General features: G+C 42.0%; 1 protein-coding gene across 1 annotated transcript in view; it reads left to right on the top strand.

Annotated features, from left to right (window-relative positions):
- MKLN1 (muskelin 1, intracellular mediator containing kelch motifs) overlaps positions 1-18,031 on the top strand; it is a gene marked incomplete at its 5' end in the record, with an annotated part of 83,817 nt that overhangs the window by 32,229 nt on the left and 33,557 nt on the right. Inside the window, one exon of the mRNA XM_010161883.1 lies at positions 5,201-5,313. Within this exon, the coding sequence (XP_010160185.1) occupies positions 5,201-5,313 (113 nt within the window). The remainder of the gene's footprint in view (positions 1-5,200; positions 5,314-18,031) is intronic.

The raw sequence follows: 18,031 nt of genomic DNA, 5'->3' as shown, positions 1-18,031 counted from the left end.
AAATCACTCTTAAGAAAAGCGATATCCTGTTTATTTAAACATTTTAATTTCATTTAGATAGCCTTCTGAAGTTTTCTGATGAGCCTGTTCTATAAATAATAGCTGAACAACCAGGATAATCTCTTTTTTGTCTGCATTTCTCTTCTTTTTGGCAAGTGTAACATTTTGTGAAGGAAAATATTAGTGAAATGGCCTTTATTGATGTGTTACCTCTGTTCGCTCACTGAAGTGAAACTACTCTGTAATTTGGGTTGTACATTGCTTTCCCTTTCACAGGAAGGAATTCTGCTTACTTCATTCTGTTAGATAGGTGAAGACAAATCCGTAGGTTGGGAACACTGGGAGATGCAGAGCGGTGGGCACAGTCTGCCAGTGGTATATGTGGGGAACACAGTGGCCATGACGAGACTGGTTCAGAAGTGGCATGGAAAGTGAGAGCAGCAAACATGAAGGATGCTGTTTTGCCTGAGGAAAACACGGCTATCCACAAGATATTTAAAGACAGGACTTGTGTACAAGATGAAAAGATCTCTGAAACAAAACACAGATGGCTTCTAAGCTCTGAAACACAAACAGCTGCTGAATCCTGGAGGTTCTCAACTTCATGGTGCTTTCACATTTGAGAGAAAGACTGGATGACTACCCAGACCAGCCTGAGCCTGCAAAATCTTAGATTCAGCTGCTGTCTCCACTGAACTGTGATTTAGAAGCTGAGTGGTGTGATACTTCAAGAAAAACAGCCTTCCAGTACCTGAAGGGGGCCTACAAGAAAGCTGGAGGGGGGTTTTTTGCAAAGGCCTGTAGTGATAGGACAAGGGGTAATGGGTTTAAAATGAAAGCAGGGAAATTTAGATTGGACATCAGGAAGAAATTCTTCCTGGAGAGGGTGGGGAGGCACCGGGACAGGTTGCCCAGAGAGGCTGTGGATGCCCCATCCCTGGAAGTGTCCAAGGCCAGGCTGGATGAAGCTTGGAGCAACCTGGTCTAGTGTATGGTGTCCCTGCCCATGGCAGGGGGGTTGAAACTGGATGGTCTTTAAGGTCCCTTCCAACCCAAACCATTCTGTGATTCTATGAAGATGTAAAGTCTAGCTTTAGCGTTGTGCTCTCAAGGGCTCCTCGCAAAGTGGACGGTGCTACTTGCAGATAAATAAATCTGTGGTTACTACATGCAGAAGTGATGTCCTTTTGTAGAAGGCTTTTGTAGTATCTTACACCTAGAATTCTTTTTTTTAACTTCAGAGACAATTGGTTCTTATTTCTGGGGACACTGATTCTCAAACATGCCTTCACAAGTTTGGGGTGGTAGCATATTGGGAGGGCAGTGGCTGATGAACTGGAGAAAAGGGCTGTGAGTCAAAGGGAACCTGAAAGGCTGTGGGGAGAACGTTGTGAGGTTCAGCCAAGATAAATGCAGAGTCTTGAACCTGGGATGTAACAGCTGTGTGCAGTAATACAGGCTGGCAACTGACTGCATGGAAAGAAGATTTGCAAGGTGGTAGACAGCTGTGTGTGCATCAGCAGTGTGCCCTCATGGCAGTGAAGGCCGACCTCCTGCTAGGCCGTATTAGCAGAAGTAGGACCAGGAGGTTAAGGGGAGGGATGATGTGACCTCAAGTACCAGAGAGAGGAACATCTGGAGTACTTTGCCCACTCTGGGCTCTCTGGTGCAGTAAGGATGGTGACAGTCTGAAAGTGGGCCCAGTGGAGGGCCACCAAGGTGGTCACAGGCTGGAGCACGTGATGTATGAGCAGATGCTTAGTGAGCTGGTTTTCTTCAGCTTCAGAAGAAAAGGCACATGGGAGGATCTTAGAGCTGTCTTCAACCCGCTGGTTGGAGAGCATGGGAACTAGCCAGGCTCATTTTGGGGGGGTTCAGAGGGTTAGGTTGAAAGGCAATGGGCACATTGCAGCAAGGGACATTCCAGTTAAGTATTTTGGGGGTGGGGTGGGGGAAATCATAAAGAAGATCGGTCATTGGAGCAGGGTTCCAGGCAGTCTGAAATACATGTTTTTGGAGATACTCCGAAAACAAATCATATTAATTGTATTTTGGAGTTACAGGTGTTTGGAGTTACAATACTTGCCTTGTGCAGCCTGGTCTGTTGCTGAAGCTAGCCCTGCTGTCGGGGGCTCAGGAGATGACTGGGGGACCGGATGATTTGCAGAGGTGTTTTAGTTCCATAATTTTCATATTCCATAGACAGCTGTTCTAGCAGAGCCATGGAAATAACATTTGGCCAAAGTGTATAGTTAAATATGTTGCCAGGATTGGAAAACATTCATTGTGCCTATTTATTAGATGGTAAAAACAGGGAAGCTCAGACATCCGAAGTATCTTTTATAACATTTGGCCAAAGTGTATAGTTAAATATGTTGCCAGGATTGGAAAACATTCATTGTGGTGCCTATTGCTTAGACGATAAAAACAGGGAAGCTCTGACATCCCAAGCATCTTTTATCAGCCTGGCTTCAGCAATTTGCCATGTAACATCTTGGTCGGATGAGGAAGACCCGCTGTACCAGAGTCCCACCACGGATTTCACCCCACAGAGAAGATGAAGCAAACAGAAGCTAGAAAAGCTGACTTGGAGGATTTACGTGAACCTTGACTGCCACTACCCCAGGATTTTTGGTATTTAGCAGAGATTGGAGAAGGCTGCTTTGCACACGCTTCTGAAGAAACAGAACTTACGGAGAGGTTGACAGGAAATGTGTTATTTTTTGGAAACTTATGTTCTCTAATAAACTGAGGAGTACTCTGGCACCTTCTGTGCTTCCGGAGAGTAAGGGAAGAAAAGAATTCAGACATTATAGAAACATTTTTGTCTGAGCAAGCAGTTTAGAAATATTCACAGAACATATTTAATTGAACGTGTTGAATTTTTGTTCAAAAATAAACGTAGAAGAGGCAAGGTTAAGATGCTGTAGGAGAAATTTGACTTCTTAAATGCAGCTGGTAAAAGCTCTGGGTAAATATAACCGCTTTCATGTTTTTCTTGTTGCCTTGCAGGTAGGTTTGAAAATTCTGCTGCTCTGTCCCTAAAGCAGCATAGAGACTTGCTTTAATAAAGCAGCATCAGTATTGCTGCGTTACATATTGCTCGGATACAAAGGAATAATCCTTCCCTCTTCCAGAGCAAGATGGTCTGCTTGCATCTTCAGTTCCCTAGTGCTGCTAAAGAGTAATAGATTGATGTGAGACTGCCGTGCTCCCCTCAAGCTTCTCTGCTTCTGCTGCCTGGAAGTTTGTGGTCTCTTCCTTGTGTTTGCCCTCTTCTTGGACTGTTTGCTGATAGTTGAGGTATTTGGGGAGTGCTGGGCATACATCCTGAGTCTGTCCTGGTGGGTCTCTGCACAGGGTGGAAAAATAACCCTCCCCACAAAATCTGAATTGACAGGTAGAGCAGAAGGTGTGATACTGGTTGGAGAACAGAGTAAAGGTTGACTTTACAAACAACAACAACAACACAAAAACCTGACAGCCTACAGCCAAACAAACACCCCCCTGCCCCCATCAAAACCACCAAACTACTGATTTTTCCTTATACCATGGGAGAATAATTGCAGACTTTAGAACTATGAAAAATTATTTTTGTGGTGTTACCAGCAGTAGATGCATTTATGCACTAAAAAATGTTCCTTTAAAAATAGACAGACTTCCTATAAAAATGTGTGTTTCTGTAGCAAGTCATGAGACTTAAAGGTAGTCATCCTGAGTCTAGATAGTGATGGAGCCTTTCACCCGAGCTACAGTTTTACATCAAGATGAAAAATGTTTGGCACGCTGTTCATGTGCTCTTGTGTTATCGTGGTTGCACTCGGACCCTGGGGATGCTCACAGTTTGCACTAGCTGTATGACTGTAGCCCTCTTTCAGTGCTTACATGCCATTTAATCCTGTCAGCTTGATTCTAGGTAACTTTCAAAAATCTGAGTTTTCATCAGATTCATTCAGGTTTGCTATTAAATTTCATCTGAGACAACAAAGCCTTTACAGGCAGGCATGACGTTTTGGCGAGGCCCCAGTAGGATATTTAGCTGGTGCCAAATCTTTTATTTTTCTCGGCTATCAATGAAGCTGTTGTGGTAATGTGGGTTTTGTGAGCTGTGAGAATTTATGTGCACAAAGGGACCTGCTCTTTGCAGGGAACACTGGGAGCCCTGAGTCCAGGAGGAAGGGTAATTAAAGTTAATGAACCAGGGTAACCTTTCCATGGTGATGACCACTATCCTGATGGTAGGTAAGGGTCAGGGACTATTCCCATTTTATAATCGCACTTCTAACTCTGCTCTTTAATTGGTGTTGGATTAAAAATTGGTCATTACCTCCATAATAGAACTGGCTTGTGGATTTTAAAGGAGTTTTTCAAGGCTCTGCAAGTCCTGTCTGGCTTGTTCTTCTTGGACTTGGCTTTGCGTTGTGTTCTAATGCAGTCTAAAAATGAAGTATTTTTAACATTTGAGACCAGGTAGTGATGTTTCTGTAACAGGAGAAACTTAGTTATCTCCCCATGTCAGAACACAGACTTCTTCCTTGAACGCTTGTCATGTTCAGAGGCATCATCTAGTTTTATCAGCAAGTCTGAGAAACCTTTGAACTTGCTCTGCATGGAGCAGTTGTGGGTGTAAGGTAACAGGCCCTAAAGATGGACCTGATACAATGACTTAGATCTGTAGCTCTTCTACTTACTGCTTTTGCAGCATTGGGTATTTTACTTTATGCAAGACATTTCCCTTGAAGAGGATTTTATAGTTAAAGTTTTCCATTGTTAGGGATGGACTAAACAGAAAAGCTTTGCTGCTGCTATCTCAGGAGTCTTCCTAATCTATAGATCTTGCACCAAATGGGGGTAAGATGAGCTGTCATTGATACTGAAATGCACAGTATCCAAAATGTTAAATATTGTTCAGTTGTCTGTCTTGAATTTTAATCAGAAAGCTGTGGATTTGATTGCCTCTTACGTATATGTAGAAATAGGAAATGACTCCTTGAAAGTTGGCTGTGTGTCAATCTGAAAAATTTCCATTACTAAACCAAAGCATGTTCCTTTGTCGTGGTGACTGGTTCCATTCGAAGGGGAGCGGTGCTTTAAGCAAGAACCAGTTTCAATTTCCCTTCTGATAGTCCGTGTCTTGTAGGTATTAGCCTGTTAAAGGCATTCTGTTCTTAGAATTAACATGTTCTTTTTTTTTAAATAGAAACTGTTTATTTGTTTGGTGGCTGGGATGGAACTCAGGACCTGGCTGACTTCTGGGCATACAGTGTAAAGGAAAACCAGTGGACCTGTATATCCAGGGATACCGAGAAAGAGGTGAGTTCTGCAAACGTCTGTATTGCTGAGATACGAATTGTTGTGCAGAAAAACGCCGTGCTTCAGAAAGGCTCGCAGGGATGTACGACATGCAGTGTGAGCCACAACTCAGACGTCAAAGTTCAGAAGAATTTAGAAATGCTTACACTGGGAAAATGCGAGATGGATGTGTATTTGAAGTGTTGAGATTACTGGAGAGGAAAGGTTTATTTCTCAAGAGCAGAGTGATTGGCCAAAAATCAGTTCGATGAGTAGAACATGACATGTAATTCGATAGGACTGAACAACCAGACTGACTAACAAACTTTTTAGACCTGATGCTGGTGTTGAGCTTCAGAAGCAAATCGTTTATTCTTTTAGCTTCTGTCAAAAATGTGAGTAGAAATGGACAACTAACAGACAGAAATCTAGAGGACAGGGGTAACTGCCAGAGGCCACGCAATCCCGAGAGCTTCTGTGGTATTCATTTGAGCCGTTTTCCTTGGCCTGTTTTGCTCAGCATTTGATGTAGGAAACCTCTGAAATGAATGTAGCTTGGGTTACAGGAGGTAACAGAAAAAAGTCCAAGACCTTTGGCTTGTGTAATTCATTTTGCTGTATACTGTGAAATGTGGTTATTGTGTTCTGAGTGCATTACTTGTTTGTCAGAGCTTAACTTCAGGAAGTTCATGCAGCCTCCTCTTGGAGGTAAGAAAAGTTTGAGATTCCACCACTTTTTGATAAACTCAAGGGTTGATTATTTGACTATTTGAACAAAGTATAAAACCTTATTTCCCATTTGTATTTTTCCAGTTTCTTGTCATAGCTTATTTTGTCAGCTTCCGTACTAGATTAAATAACACTTTAAAATTGCCTTTTTTTCCCTGGCAAAGGTGTTTAGAGGTTATAATCAAGTAGGACAAATAGTCTGTGCTGAAAAAACCTCACAGTAAGGCACTTCCCGTAGCCTTCAAAGCTCTGTGTGTTGTGCACTTACTGTTCTAACATCCTTTACAAAATGGTCAATAACAAAACTGAAGGCAATATTCTGGTATCTGTCATAATGGAGCTGTATAAGGGTAAAATTGCCCTTATATTTCATATCCTTGTAAGGTGGTGTTTCTACTCTAAGTGGGATTTTTGTTTGTTTTCCTCTTAGCCCTCTCATCACTGCTCATGGCTACTTGCTTATTTAGTGACATGAAGCTGAAGCTGGATTTGGTCTTTCAAGGTCCAGCCCTGTAGGTTGAGCTTGTTTTGCTTCTATTTGTCTTGAACCACGGGTTTTACTTGAAACATTCACTAATTACCTGCCATGTAACTGCCTTAAGATAGAGGGGAAAGTGTGTGTGACCAGAACATTGGGACTCATCTTTTACCAACGGTATGGTAAAGATGAACAGCTAGACCTTTCTTTCCTTTGCCTCCCTGTATAAAGAGGTTGGGAAAGTGAAGAACAGGGATAGGAGAGGCAGCACAACAGTGTTAACTGTCTCTTCTTTCACTTCTTGCTTTGTAGCTGTGTAGTGTGTACATATGAGTAGCTGAGGATGCAGTGAAATAGGGCCTTTCTCTCAAAAAAGCAGTTACTGTGTTTTCTTCCCACACAAACCAGCATGGGTAGCTCTGGTGTTTAAGGGATTAATTTCATTTCTTGCTGGGATCCTGCCTCATCCAGTTGAGCTTCTGTAGAGCTTGGGAGGCCTGGCTGGGATGCAAGGCATCAGCAGTGCCAGGAGCAGCGTGTGTTTTCCAGTTCCTCATGCCTGACTCTAGCAGGGTAATGCTGGGACGGAAGAAAGAAGGGAAATGCAAAAGAGGGCTGCGGAGGAGACACAGGAGAAGAGTTGTGAGTTGATATAAAATGGCTATAAAGGCATTTTGGAGGAAAAAAAAAATTAGAGGGGGCAGTGGGTGGTCAGGAAATTCAAATGGAAGATGGGGGAATTGTCTTGGGCTGAGAGGAAGCAAGATAGGGGAAATTAAAAAAAGAAACAGAAAATGTGTTGAACGTATGGGGCATTTTGAAGAAAAGATCTACTTAATAGAGAATAATTTGAAGAAATGTGGGTGGCTTTAGAAATGGAGTTCTAGAAGAACTCTCTGCGTGGATGTAGTCTGCAGTAGGGTTGAGCAGAAGGCCTGCCGAGGCATAGTGCAGTGTTTTGGGGACTGAAGAGAACTGGTGGCGGCTGTATTTGCAAAACAGCAGTATGGTGTTTCTCTTTTTTCTTTTTTTTTTTTTCTAAAGAGATCTGGATAAAACCTGATTTAGAAATCAAAAGGTCAGTCTTGAATGTTGAGAAGTAAATTCAAAACCAAAGACTCCAGATGTTTTTCCAATAGGGACATCAACTGTTCACAAACCACTTGCTAAAAGGATGTGTCTGTTGACATGGAAATTTTAAAAAAATATTCAGCGTGGATTCCAGTAGACCTTAGTCTTGTTTTGTGTGTTATTGTGCTGGTTCTGCTTCTGGCTCATTTGTTCTAATTACTCAGTGACAGGGGTTAAATTAGCTCTACTCCGTAATTAAGCTTGGACAAGAGCAGAGTATGGTAAAAATTGTGCCTTGTCCAGTGTTATCATAGGGGTGACATGCGGTAACGCTTTTGGGGTAAAGGTAGTTTCTGTTGCCGTGTGTTATGAAAAAATGGTGTGACCTTTTTAATAAGCTCTGCTGCTGTTTTTCAAAATTTACCAGTGAGCTGGAGAAATGTCTCTGTCACCTGAAGACAAAAAGATCTGTGATTTTTAATGATTAGACTACCAAAGCTAATTTTCCATGGCCCTTTTTACGTCAGGAATAAAAACTCACAACTAGATTGTAACGATTGATAAGCAATAGGAACTGAGGAATTCAAGTCTCATTCCCCAACTTTAGGAAATATCAACATGAATATTTGGGTAATTGCTTGTATCTACAGTGATGTTATCTACAAAAGTAAAATCACAAAGGTTCTTAGGCAAACACACCCTTTTCCACGATACACAAAGTTTCAGGTGTTTCATCGCGATGCATTTCAAAATGACAAACGTTTCAGTGTGAAGACAGATGTCTTGGGCTTTGGTGTTACCCTCGTGAATAAATCCTTGTTGCATGTGCAGTGCATGTGTTAACATCAACAGTTTGCTCAGCCAGGCTCTGTTCTCGTGGGTGGAGTATAGTTCTGTTATAGCTTAATCCTAACGGGATGATTGGGTGTATGGTATATACCGAAGCATTGTGTATGGTTAAAACAAAGGCTGTGGCCTTATTCTTGACGGGGTTGTAAGTAAAACTATTTACTGACTAAATACCACCAGGTTTGGAATTATTTTTCAAATTTGATTGAATTATCCCAAATTACCTTTAGAATTTCAGTGGGTAAGGTGTCCTCTTCACCTTCTCTTATAATTGCTGCTACCATAGATTGCATCCACAATTGTGCTTGGATACAGTTAAAAGCTGGAGAAACATTATATTGGGATGCACCAGGTGTATCCACAATCAATTGGTGGTCTCTTTTAATTAATTCTTTCCCACTGAGGCAATTTATCAGGTAAGAGCCATTGGTTAGTTCCCAGCGCTAATAGAGAAGATAGCTACGGATATTCTGATTTGTTTACATTACTTCTTGTGCTCAGTAATGTCTAAATTAAATGATAGTCCAATACTGTGAGCCCAGAGGCAGACCACAAAAACCAGGTTGTATTAAGGTAAAATTGTACCAACAGTCCAATCTTTGAGGTGTGAAGTTCTGTATCTTTTGCTACTGGGCTTGATGGGCTTTTCGGTTGTAGGCAGAAATCGGAGATGCCTTTTCGTGGGTAGACCTACTAATCATCTGTTTTTTTTTTCCCTACCCTTCCCCAAAGTTGGGGAGCTTTATCTTCAGCTTCATCTTGATCCCAGCTCTGATTTGTTTCCGAAGTATATTTAGTTCAGTGCATGACCACGGTGGGAAGCTTCAGATCTCCCTTACTAGGGCGTGTTGCCGTACTCACGGTGTACTGAACACGAGCTTGAGACCATGGCCGCTTTGGGTTCTTTGACCACAGAAGCAGTGTTGTTGGGGTCTGGAGGACCTGCTTGCAGTGTTGGGCTGAAGCTACAGCGTACGTACCACAGCAGCCGATGGATAAACACAGCTGAATTAGAATGTCCCCACCATCCCTTTGGTGTATGGATCCGAGAAGGCTCCTGCAGTTTTTGTCAGATCATCCTCCTCCCAGCCTGCATCTTTCCAAGGAGATGTACCATGGAGCAACTCGTGACCCCTGAACTGTGCCCACAACTTCTGTCTCTCCTGTGGAGTGCTTGGGCATGCAACAGCTCTAGGAGTCAGTTGGCATGAGGCACAGCCAAAGCATGTTTGGTCTAGGAGCCTTTGAGAGTTCTTACACCGAAGCAAGTGGGATGTTCTGACAAATGCTGTGTTCTACAAGGTTTACTAGTGGGTATAGATCAGTAGACCTTTGCAGGATTTGGGAAAAATTTTTTTGCAAAACCAAACCTTGTCGTTCCTTGGGAATTTCTATCCTTGTCAATTAATAGAGAAACTTAATGTGTGTGTTCTGATGTCTCATATTTCTAGTTTCCAAACAGCAGCTGTCTCTTTTGAAGGCTAATTTAATGAAATACAGTACAAGAGGACAGTGTTAAGTGAACTGTAGGAAGACTTTGCTTGGTCTAAATTGACAGTTAATGTGAATTTTTAAATAAGATCAAAATGCTGAGGGTTTCTGATGCCTCTGGAGACTTGATAAGTGAGAATAAAGAAGCATCATAGCTGGCATATTTTGTATGTCAGTAGTATTCCTCTGCGCTGTTTCACTGTTTCTTACACACATGAGAACATACGGGATCTCCCTTCCAACAGTGTGTTACTACACAAATTGGTAGTGTCTGTGGTGCATATTTGTAAATATGATGTGTTGACTCTTCCTCATTCTGGCTTTTTTTGAGGCAAATCCTGCTCACAGATCAGCTCTGTGAAGGATGTGGAAATTGTGTAAATGGGTTAGATTTAGGTGACACTGTTTCTCAGACTTTTAAAGTGTTTTTTGCCAAAGGTGGAAGTGAAGGTCTTGTCGTGCATTACCCAGGTGAGAGGATGAATAGTGTCCCTCAGTAACGGAAAGTGTAGGTAACAAGTGCCTACTACTGTTCACTGGGTTCAAAATGATCTAGAAAATAGATGTATTGTAAGGTGACAGTTTGCTGCTAACACAGAGTGCTTTTCCAGGACGCTGAAAGTGAAAGCTGAGGTGTGTAGGGAGATCTCGTAACAGTGAGAGCCTGGGTGAATGTCATCTGCTATTGTATTCCCAGTTAAATTATCCATGCATGTGTTTCTTACGTTTGTTGACATGGCTGAATTTATACAAAGCTTCCACCATCATGCACAAAATACTTGTGTGGTAATATTTGTAAGCATTTGTAACACCTGTGACTGCTTTTTTGGTTGTGATGCAGAAATATATGCGCTTATCTATGGAAAGCTTTTACCCTCTGCATTTTGAAGTGTAGGAACTGAACTAGTCTCAAATGTTGACTCCTTCCCACAGATGGTGATATATTTTAAAGATGTTTCAAGTAACTTGATGGTTTTTTGTTTCCAATACTGTGATGTTTATGGACTTGAGATCTAATGTACTGAATCTGCCATGTCATCCTTCTGAGTAGTTCCAGTTGTACAGATGCTCAGTTGTACGAGATGCCGGGTGCCACAAAAGCACATAGGCAGAAAGCAGCTGTCCCCAAAAGCCTGCAATAGAAACTTGGATACTGCAGATGTACCTCTGAGCCAACTTCCTAAATAGTGTTAATGCCTACGAAAGCAGGGACAAAGAAGGCAGATGCTGAAGTGAACCAAATGAAAAGTATTCTAGGCTGATCCGAAGTATCACATGCTAATGTTCTACATTTCTCCCTGCTTAGCAGCATAATGGTTTTAAGATATTCTAGCCAGTGTTCTTTCTCCAAAATGTTAGACATTCATATTTGCTTGAGTTCTCCAGTGATTTCCACATAGGCACTCTAAACCAAAAAGACATTGTTGAGGGAGGGAGGAGTACTTAATTTTTTTCAAAATAAACTTCTTTGACAAATTTTTCATCTGCTTGAGTTCTCCAGTGATTTCCACATAGGCACTCTAAACCAAAAAGACATTGTTGAGGGAGGAGTACTTAATTTTTTCAAAACGAACTTTTTTGACAAGTTTTTCATCTTTTAAAGGTAACTTCTTACTTGCTTATGCTACCTTGTGTGCCTAAGGAGCTCTGTCCTCTTAACCCTTGTTTATCTGTCTTTTTTAACTCTGACCTTTTTTTGAAGAAAAGATCATTCATATTTAAAAAGAGCTCTGGGGCTTACGTTATTCACTTCCATCACTAAGTGCCTGTAGTTCTTGCTTCCAGCGTGAAAAAAGCACCGAAAACCAGCCAAACTTCAGTTATTCCTAACACCAGATGTTTGTGTTTGCAGGTCCCTTTTCTCCACACACTGGTACTGAAGTTAGTCCCATAGAGAAGGGAGTACTTCAATAAATGCGTTATGCACGGCGTTCTGAAGGCTGCAAAACTTTGGCAGTCCTGGAGCTTGTGTGTGCCAGTCTTCACATTAGATGTGGATTTTCAAACCATCACAAAGCCTTCAGTTCCAAAGGGTGCAGCTTGTAAACCACTTCTACAGCAAGAAGTAATGCATCAAGCATAGCTTATTTGTGCATTATTTAGCTTATTGGCATTTATTTTCCAATAAAAATCACCACTTCAGCTTTAGCTTATGGTGAACTTACTGCTGTGATCTGGAATGCAGCTTTATTTTACGTGACTTTATTAGGAAGTTAAGGCATCACCCAGTTGCCTGTAAATTGCAGATGAGGCAGTACAGAGGCAGCCAGGGTGGCTGTGAAAGCATCTCAGAGAAGATGACACATTATTCAACTGCTTAATATATCACAGAATTTTCAGGTAAAGATGGAATGAAGGGATGGATATTGGTATAAGGAATGCTGCTTTATATCCTTCTGGGTTTTAAAGACACAGAAATATGCAACTGTAAGACAAGAGCTGTCTGGAATCCCTGGTACCCTGCATTTCACAGGGAATGCACAGGGAAAAGCATTTTAAAGAAACAAGAGATGACAGAGGTTAGAAGGTGGGAGGGAAGTCTATTCCCTTACCAGCAAGGTGAAAGTAGCTTCACACAGCAGTCAACTCTGCCCTGGGAGCAGTCGTAGGCTGTGAAAGACGTCCCTTACATGAATGCCCCTCGAGCTGTACAAATACAGCAATCTCTAAAGCAGTATCAGTTATCCCAGCGTGGTAACTAGGGGAAGCAATTGCAAGTAGTATCACAGGCAAATACTTAGCTAAATTGTCTGGATAATTACATGCTTGAAAATGTATTAAGTTTTTGTGGTCCTTGTTGCTAATAAAAAATGTATTTCTGCCGCTGGGTTTTGAAAGTAATTAGGACTTGAGCTTTCTGGACTGTCTCAAGAACATATACTGGCGGATGGATTAGTGCACTGATATGTTGAGTTCTTGGACCTGAAAGAGCTTAGTGTGTTTACTAGGGCTTAATCCATGAATTTTCCAGGGTATGTATGTGGTGGCGATTTTGTTGATGCTGGGAATCAGTAACTGTTGAGTTCTAGTCCTTGCATTGCCCTATGCCTGCTTGTTCAGTGCTCTCTCATTAAGAGCTCCTCCACACGTGCTTGCTGCCATGCTTTATGCTTACTCTTCTTAATATATGGAAGAGGAGGGGTTAGTATGGGGCTTCAGAAACAGCCAGTAAAAACACTTGCACTTTTTCTTGGCTGATTTTCCTCTGTGTAGATTACTGCAAAATTGAAGATGCCTTGTTTCTGAAACTAAGACACAGCAGAGAGTGGCTGTATGCTGTGCTTCTGGTGGTAATTGTTGTGGTTCCTGCAGCTGGATAACACAATTATCTTCTGAGAATAGCTCAAAGGTGATAGAAAGAAAAATTTCAGAAGCTACTTCTTTCCTCATATGCCACTTAGTTCAAAAGAAGGCATGGCAGTCCCCACAGTTATGGAGTTTTTCAATGCTGAAAATGCTCTGTTCTGTTTTATATATATAAAAATATATATTTCTCTTGCCATGTTGGTGTAATAGCTACCAGAGGAAGCCTGTGTTAAATGGTACTTGGTATGTGTATCCCTGAGATGGCAGTCTCATAGCCATGGGCTAGTCTGAAGGGGAAATAATTATACAGCCACTTTTATGACTTTCTAACACCTCTGGGTAGAAACTACTCCTTTGTCATCTGTTTAACTGTCTTTACTTTTACAGAAGCATCTGAGAGTTTGTGGTTGTCAAAGTATTTAGACGTATAATTTCATGTTTATCTACCAAAAGCTTTTCAAGGATAATTGATTTAAAAAACCTCCAGCCTTCAAGAACTCTGGCCTTGCTGCATCCTCATCTTTTTGGATAAATAGTCCATAAATGACTAGTTAATTTTTTTAGCCTTCTGGCCTGTTGTTCTGCAAGTGTGTCTGTAGCTAAGGCGAATAGTTTGCATCTGTGGAAAAATCTCTCTTGGCTGTACCTTCGCTAGCCATTGTTACTGGTAACGAGAGGACAGCATGAACTTATGATGCATGAGAAAACGACCTCGTTCAACATCCTGCAATTGTTAATGGGGTTAGTTAAATTCGGCACACGAGGGATGTTGTCCTGAGGGCCTGTCTCTCAGAGCTGGTGAAAGCTCTGGTTCTGTGGTGGGTCATCTGTTGTATTTCATCAGTGTTACTGAAAGTGAAGCTGAGCAGTTGATGTGTAACAAAGCAGCAATTAACTTGTTAAAATTTAAGAAGCTAAGGTTTTATTCATGTGTCATCAGTGTGAGTAACGCTTGGTTTGCTGGTAAATGATGCCTTTTGTTAGAAGTAGCACAGTTTTGATGTACTTTCACTTCAAGGTTGCCTTGTACTAGGGTATTACCTCAGTGCTTCGCTTTGCATTTATAAGCTGAATCACGTAGGCTGGATGACTTATTTCTGACTGCAACCTAGAGCCTAAACAAGACCTTCATATGCATTTTTTTTTTCAATCCGCCTCACATAAATGAAAGTAGTATTTTATGCTGTTTGAGGGGTTTTTTTTGCCCCCTTTCCACTATTCCTCGTTTGCCTAGAAATTCCCTTGGTCATAGGATGCATTTGGTTTACTGCAAATGTGAGATCCATGGTGTTATGCATGGGTGGAAGGCCTTGATGATAGCTTGGTGTGAGAGCACAGAGCTCAGGAATGACTCAAGAATATGGCTACCCGCACTGGCGGGAATGCAGGCATGGGTTGACAAAGCTGTTTCTGCACTGTAGGTAAACTCATGCATCACAGCTGCAAAAGCAGAATATTGGTGTTTTGGAAAGTTCATAATTCATAGATCACATGTCATTTCTTCAGAGGTGTGTTAATCAGGCTTCATCAGAAGACAGTAGATCATGTGCTAGTTCATTCCTTTATGAAAATCCTGTCGAATAGCTTTTTTCTGCAAGCAGGCCTGCTGGGAGACTGATTTTGAACAGGTAATCTCATGGGAATAGAACATTTAAGCATCTGTTTGTTTTCATAGCAATGTTCATGTGCTGCACTGAGTCTGTGCTCACCTGTGCTGTGATGAACCTGCACTGATCCTGAAGGATGGAGCAAACAGTCTGAGTAAAGTGATGTAGGGCTGGAAGGGATGGGACCCTCATGGGTCATCAAATTCAGTCCACTGCTGTTACAAGGATCATGTTGTGTGATCTCTGAGCTTCATCGTAAAACTGAGTAAAGTGATGTAGGGCTGGAAGGGATGGGACCCTCATGGGTCATCAAATTCAGTCCACTGCTGTTACAAGGATCATGTTGTGTGATCTGAGCTTCATCGTAGAATCACAGAATGGTTTGGGTTGGAAGGGACCTTAAAGACCATCTAGTTCCAACCCCCCCTGCCATGGGCAAGGATACCTTCCACTAGACCAGGTTGCTCAAAGCCTCATCCAGCCTGGCCTTGAAGACAGCCAGGAAGAGGGCATCCACAGCTTCTCTGGGCTTATTTGACTTAAATAAGTCAAACTTATCATTTGACTTAAAAGCTTGTTGAACTGTCTTTCAAAACCACAACACGAGGCTGTTTATTTTTTTACTTCTAGTCCAAGCAAGGAATGTCTCTTTAGAGAATGCTCAGCTGGACGCCTTGAAGTATCAACAGTGAGAAGTTAGGACTATCCCAGATGTATATGCTTTTAGGAAGGGGAAAAAAAACCCGAAAAACTTTGTCCTGTTTATATTGTTTTCCCACCTTGAACAGATGAATCAATAACTGTGTGCTAAAAGCTGCCTGTGACTTTAATCTGCTCCATCATGTCTGAGTCAGATGCCCAGAAAGAACTTTGCGAGTAAATCTATTTAGCTGTGTTGCTGGTAGGAGGGTACCTGTAAGCAGATCAGCCATAGCTCAGATACTACGCCAACTGCCTGACCGAAGGATATCTTCATTGCCTTAGCTGTGGCTGGACTTATTAATAATCAGTTACTTGCCAATACTTGTCAGAAAATTTTTTGATATCTGAACCTGGCGCTTGTCATAAGATGCTTAACCGTTTTGTGAGAAAAATGGTATAGACCTGTGGCTTTCCTGAGGAATTTTAAGCGTTGTGATTCTTAGGTTGTGATCTACTTAGGAGGCTTCTAAAATATTTATTGGCAGAACATAACTCGCATACTCTCAAAGAGAGTATCCTTACAGCTGGTAGAGCAGCTGTGAACGTGAGCTGGGAATACCTGTTGCCTTTCGTAAGTAGTGGTAAGCGTATCTTTGAGTGGAATTGCGTGTCCGCTGACCTAATGTAGCTGTTAGCTTCGTATGCGGCTTAAAGCTTTTATTTAAGGCAAACTTGCAGAGTGATGGAATGAATGGAGTGTCATTCAGCATTTGTTAACGTGTGTGTTTGAAGCTAGAGTCCCATCTTCTGCTCCTAGGACCACTTGAGATGATAGCTTAATACTTTGCTGTGTCTACCCCAGGTGATGTTCAAAGGTTTTTAAGTCTGGTGCTGGAGCTGTCAAGTCTTGGGCATGATGTGACACATGTAGCTGATTTTTGCCATCCTACAGAGTAGGAAAAAGTACCTGGGATATGCTATTTATGGAAGACCCTTAAGAAACCCTGCAGATAGACAATGCACACCCATAGCTGTGTGCCTGTGCTGGGCTGCTCTGCTCATGAGTGCTGTCACGATGCTCGTGTGCCTGAACGTGCCAGGCCCTGCTCCCTCTCGTGACTTGGTGCACCTGGCACGTGGTCGGTGACTGCCCGGGTGTTAAAAGCAATACATCAGCCTCTACTCACATTGTGTTTTGGGCTGGTGGGCAATACACATGCCCTGTGCTACTGTAAAAGACAACAGGTTCAATTCTTCTGTAAGATTTCTGGCACCCGAACTTATGAGAAACTTCAGATGCCTTCTGTGAGCCACTTGTATGGGATGAAAGTGTTTTCTTCTGTGTCTGGCTGTAGTTCTTTCTGTTGCTGGATTTACTACTCATCTGGAGTAAAGCAAATCGTTTTGAGCTGCAACTTAAACATTTTGGGCAGTACACGTGAGCTGAAGACTGACATTGATAAAGCACTAAGCTCTAATTTTAAGAAGCGTGTAGACTTGAATGAACACCAAGAACAATATGAATTTCCTTTCATTTTCAAGATTGTGGAGGACTTTCTGTCTTTTTCTATGGGGGTGGGGTGGAGGAAGAAATGAGTTATACTAAAACTAGGAAATGAGAGCAATTAATCTCTGCAGTTGTGTGTAGGCAGGAGGGACTATTTGTTGCATGACAGCCTGCTCTCAGAACTGGAAACAAAGTAGGTTGTTTGTGTCTTTTTATGTCCTCGTCCTAGTTTGCTTTAGGACAAGAGCATTTACATCATGATGCTTATTTTTGAACTTTATACTGGAGGTAGTGTTCACATTCCATTCAGTCTTTTACAGCACCAAGAAGGGAGAATTAGTCAGCTGTTCGTTGTTTTTATTTCCCTGACTCTTGAACAGGGTCCAGGCTTACTCCTGAGGTTTTTCATCTGGATCAGTCTGAATAAAACAGGTTTTTCTTGCAACTGAAAACCCTTTATTTGCAAAAAGTTAAGATAACCAAAAGAAGCTAAGCTCCCCTAGGTTTTGTCTGGTGGGGGGTGGGATGGGGAGTGGAACTGGCTTCCCGCAGTCCTGTTAGCCTGAAAGCTGGTTCGTAGGACCTTTATTTAAAATCAAAACAAAAAACGAAAGCTATCACGTTTGTGCCTTAGCGGCGCATGCCAGGGTGCTGTTGCTAAGATGATGCATGCCGATTCTGGCATAAATCGTTATTTGAGCAGACCCTACACCAAGGAGTTGGGTCCCAATCCTTTCTGTCCTGTGTAGGAACAAATCGGTTATTCTGAGGCAGCAGTGTTGTCTCCCGGTGCTGTTGTGTTGCTTTTTGAAAACGTTTTGTAAGTTAGTCCTTAAGTGGGATAATTGCTTTCAGCATTTGCAAGTTAAATGAAGAAAGCTCTAATTAGATTTTATAAAGTGGCTTAGCATGTTGAGGAGGCTTTTCATAAAGTATACTGTGTATTCACTTGGCGTTGCACAATTGAATTTCGTGTAGCACTGACGAAACCAAAAAATCCTATTTGGCCTTGTTCGCTCCTGGGCGCTTAAAGGATTGAAAGCCCGTCTTGGGTGCTCC

Source organism: Eurypyga helias, unplaced genomic scaffold (assembly GCF_000690775.1).
Source record: "Eurypyga helias isolate BGI_N326 unplaced genomic scaffold, ASM69077v1 scaffold4892, whole genome shotgun sequence".
Lineage (NCBI taxonomy): Eukaryota > Metazoa > Chordata > Aves > Eurypygiformes > Eurypygidae > Eurypyga > Eurypyga helias.
Note: the sequence above shows the minus strand (reverse complement) of the source record. Positions and strands in the feature narration are given on the sequence as shown.